At 55.5% G+C, this 2,958-nt stretch overlaps 1 protein-coding gene across 1 annotated transcript in view; it reads left to right on the top strand.

The window, feature by feature from the left end:
- The window catches only part of TBX5 (T-box 5), a 40,151-nt gene that overhangs the window by 7,585 nt on the left and 29,608 nt on the right, over positions 1 to 2,958 (top strand). Inside the window, exons 5-6 of the mRNA XM_027696778.1 lie at positions 162 to 309; positions 2,455 to 2,607. Coding sequence (XP_027552579.1) covers positions 162 to 309; positions 2,455 to 2,607 — 301 coding nt within the window. The remainder of the gene's footprint in view (positions 1 to 161; positions 310 to 2,454; positions 2,608 to 2,958) is intronic.

Below are 2,958 nucleotides of genomic sequence, written 5' to 3'. Positions count from 1 at the left end.
ATGGATGGGGAGAGCAGGAGCCCGCGGGAGGGATCCCACCGGAGGGGGTGGATGGGGAGAGCAGGAGCCCACGGGAGGGACCCCAGGAGGGGATGGATGGGGAACAGGAGCCCAAGGGAAGCCCCCACGTGCCCGGAGCTCAGTCCTGTGTCCCCACGCAGGTCGGTGACGGGGAAGGCAGAGCCGGCCATGCCCGGGAGGCTGTACGTGCATCCCGACTCCCCGGCTACCGGTGCCCACTGGATGAGGCAGCTGGTTTCCTTCCAGAAGCTCAAACTCACCAACAACCACCTCGATCCCTTCGGACATGTAAGTACCAGGAGTGGGAGAAGGGTTACCAGGGCCCTACGGTGTGTCCAGCACCCATGAGTGTCCCCTCACCCCTGGCAGTGTCACCCACCCCCAAATTCGTGGTGTCGATGGGGTGTTATTTCCTTCCCTGATTGGGATGAACCCCGATTAGGACCCTCGAAAATAGAGGCATAAACCTTAAAACCGGGTTATTTCACCACGCTGTGTGGGAATTGATTACAGACCCCGCGGGCTGGAACTCGCGAGTGGGTCAAACTGGCCCGGCTTAATCGAGTATTTCCCTACCTGGTTTTAATCGCACGGGGAGTCTCGGATCGTTAAAAATCTGCTCGCTGCCTCTGGGAATTTGCCGAACAGGTATAATCAATCAGGCATAATTATTGGAGGGAATAGGACCTAAAACCATGAGGATACCTCGATTTAAAAAGAAAAAAAAAGGAAAAGGCAACAATAATTAAAGACAATAAAAAAAATTTGAAGTCCTGCTAGAACTTCTTGGACATAAACTTTGTGAGACTCGTGAGGCCGTGAAAGTTTGTGTGAATTCTGCAGCCAGGAACAGCCCTCCTTCGAAGGTCTCCAAAGATGCGAGTTCCTCTGAGCAAATATATATGTGCGTGTATGAATAATATGTATATATATCTATAAAAAGAAATATATATATAATTGAGCGGGTATGCGAGTCCAGATCCCACCATCCCTTTCCAAGAGCGTATTTTTCTCCAGTCTCGTTTCAACACTTCAGTTTCATTTTTTTTCCAAGGTTGGTTTTTTTTCCCCTTTGCTTTTTAACGATAAATTTAGTGCTATTAAATCCTTGCCCACGTGGTCGCTAAGAAGTGAGCAGGGGGGCTGGGGAGAGCAGCCAGCCGAGTCCCCAGCCCACCCCAACGCTGAGCATCCTTTTCCTTTGCACCTCCAGTTGGGGAGTTGTTTTCCCTTTCCTTTTTATAATTTTGATTTTATTTTAATTTTGTTTTAATTTTACCTTGGACTAGTGGCGAAGCGGTTTGCGAGAGGTGCTTTCCAGGGATCAGGATCTTCCCCGCTCCACCCGCTCCGGGAAGAGGGAGGGGAGCAGCTCAGCCAGGGGGGACCCATCCCACCCCCCGGGGTGCTTTTGGGGAGCAGTCCTAGAGAAGGGGGGGATCCGGCCCGGGGGGACGAGGCCAGGCATCCCCGCTGGGAACAGGCGGCTGTGGGGAAAAAGTCCCTCTAAACAAACCGAAGACGCTGAGGGGACAATAAGGGACTTCAGAGGAGGAGCTGCGCCAGGAGCCTCTCAATTAGAGTCGCTGTAATGAAATTAAAAACCATTAGATCGTTCACCGTTGATGTCTACGACTTTCCTGGATGTCAAAGCAATTTGCTTAAACCCCCGGGACGGGGAAGGCGGCGGCGGGACGCGCTGCGTCTCGCTGTCGCCAGGGTCCGGCAGTCATTATCGTGACCGAGCGGCCCCCCGTCGCCGCTCCCCCCCTCCTCGGTCCCCCCATTTTCCCCCGAGATTAACCCGGTACCGAGCAGGGACCGCTTTTTATCTTGAACACAGCGCGTCACCCCTCCCCACCTCCGCCACCCTCCTCTTCCTCGCATCCTCTGCGGGTCGCTGACGGGGCGGGGGGGGGGGGGAATGTGTCCCCAAATCTCTCCAGTCCTCCTCTTCCCTCGCTCTTTCTGGACTCTTTGCCCCGCTGGGGTGTGTGGGGGTTGTGATGTCCCGTGGTGGTGAGCTGGGAGGTTTGGGGGGGTGTGAAGGGACTGGAAAGGGGAAATGTCTCCCCCAGCCCTCCAGCAACAGGTTCAGGACGTCAAAACGTGTTGGGGGAGCAGCTCCGGACCCCTCGGGGGCGTGGGGAGAAAGAGTAGAGCAACCCAAGGCTGGGGTTGGGGGTGCTGGGTAAGGAACCACCTTTCACAGCATCACCCGGCCCCGACGGGCTCCTTGAGCGAGGGGGTTCATGCACAGATACGTCCCCCTACCCCAGCAACTAAATCAGCCCTCCTCAATGAAAAGGGTGAGGATTTTTGGGAAGGAGATCCCTCTTCTCCACTTCTTCCCCTCCCCCGGTCAGCGGGGGTTGCGCCGCTCCGTCCCAGCTCCATTCCCACGGGATGTTCTCTCCTTCTCCCTTTGCCCAGATCATCCTGAACTCCATGCACAAATACCAGCCCCGGCTTCACATCGTGAAAGCGGACGAGAACAACGGCTTCGGCTCCAAGAACACCGCCTTCTGCACCCACGTCTTCCCGGAGACCGCCTTCATCGCCGTCACCTCCTACCAAAACCACAAGGTGAGGGGCTGGGCCGGACCCCGCCCGGCAAACCGCGTCCTGCTCCTTCCCTCTTCCCGCTGCTCTTCCTGAGGGCCTCGGCTCCCCTTCCCGCCCCCCTTCTCCTTGCACCCCTTCTTCTTTCCCCTTTTCCTGGTCCCTTTCTCCCTCTCCTTTTTTTTTCCTCCTCTCTCTTTCTTCTTTCCCCTTTTCTCATTTTTCTTACCCCCTTGTCCTTCCCTTTACCCCTTCTCTTTTTCCTCTTCCCTTTCCCCTTCTTTTCTATGTCCTCTACTCCATTCTTTCCCCCCCTTGTCTTTTCTTTTCCCTCCCTTGTCCCTTCTTTCTCCCTCCCTTGTCCCTTCTTTTCCC

This window comes from Neopelma chrysocephalum, unplaced genomic scaffold (genome assembly GCF_003984885.1).
Source record: "Neopelma chrysocephalum unplaced genomic scaffold, ASM398488v2 Primary Assembly neopelma1_116, whole genome shotgun sequence".
Taxonomy (NCBI): Eukaryota; Metazoa; Chordata; class Aves; order Passeriformes; family Pipridae; genus Neopelma; species Neopelma chrysocephalum.
The sequence above is the reverse complement of the archived record's forward strand: the minus strand, read 5'-3'. Positions and strand labels throughout refer to the sequence as shown.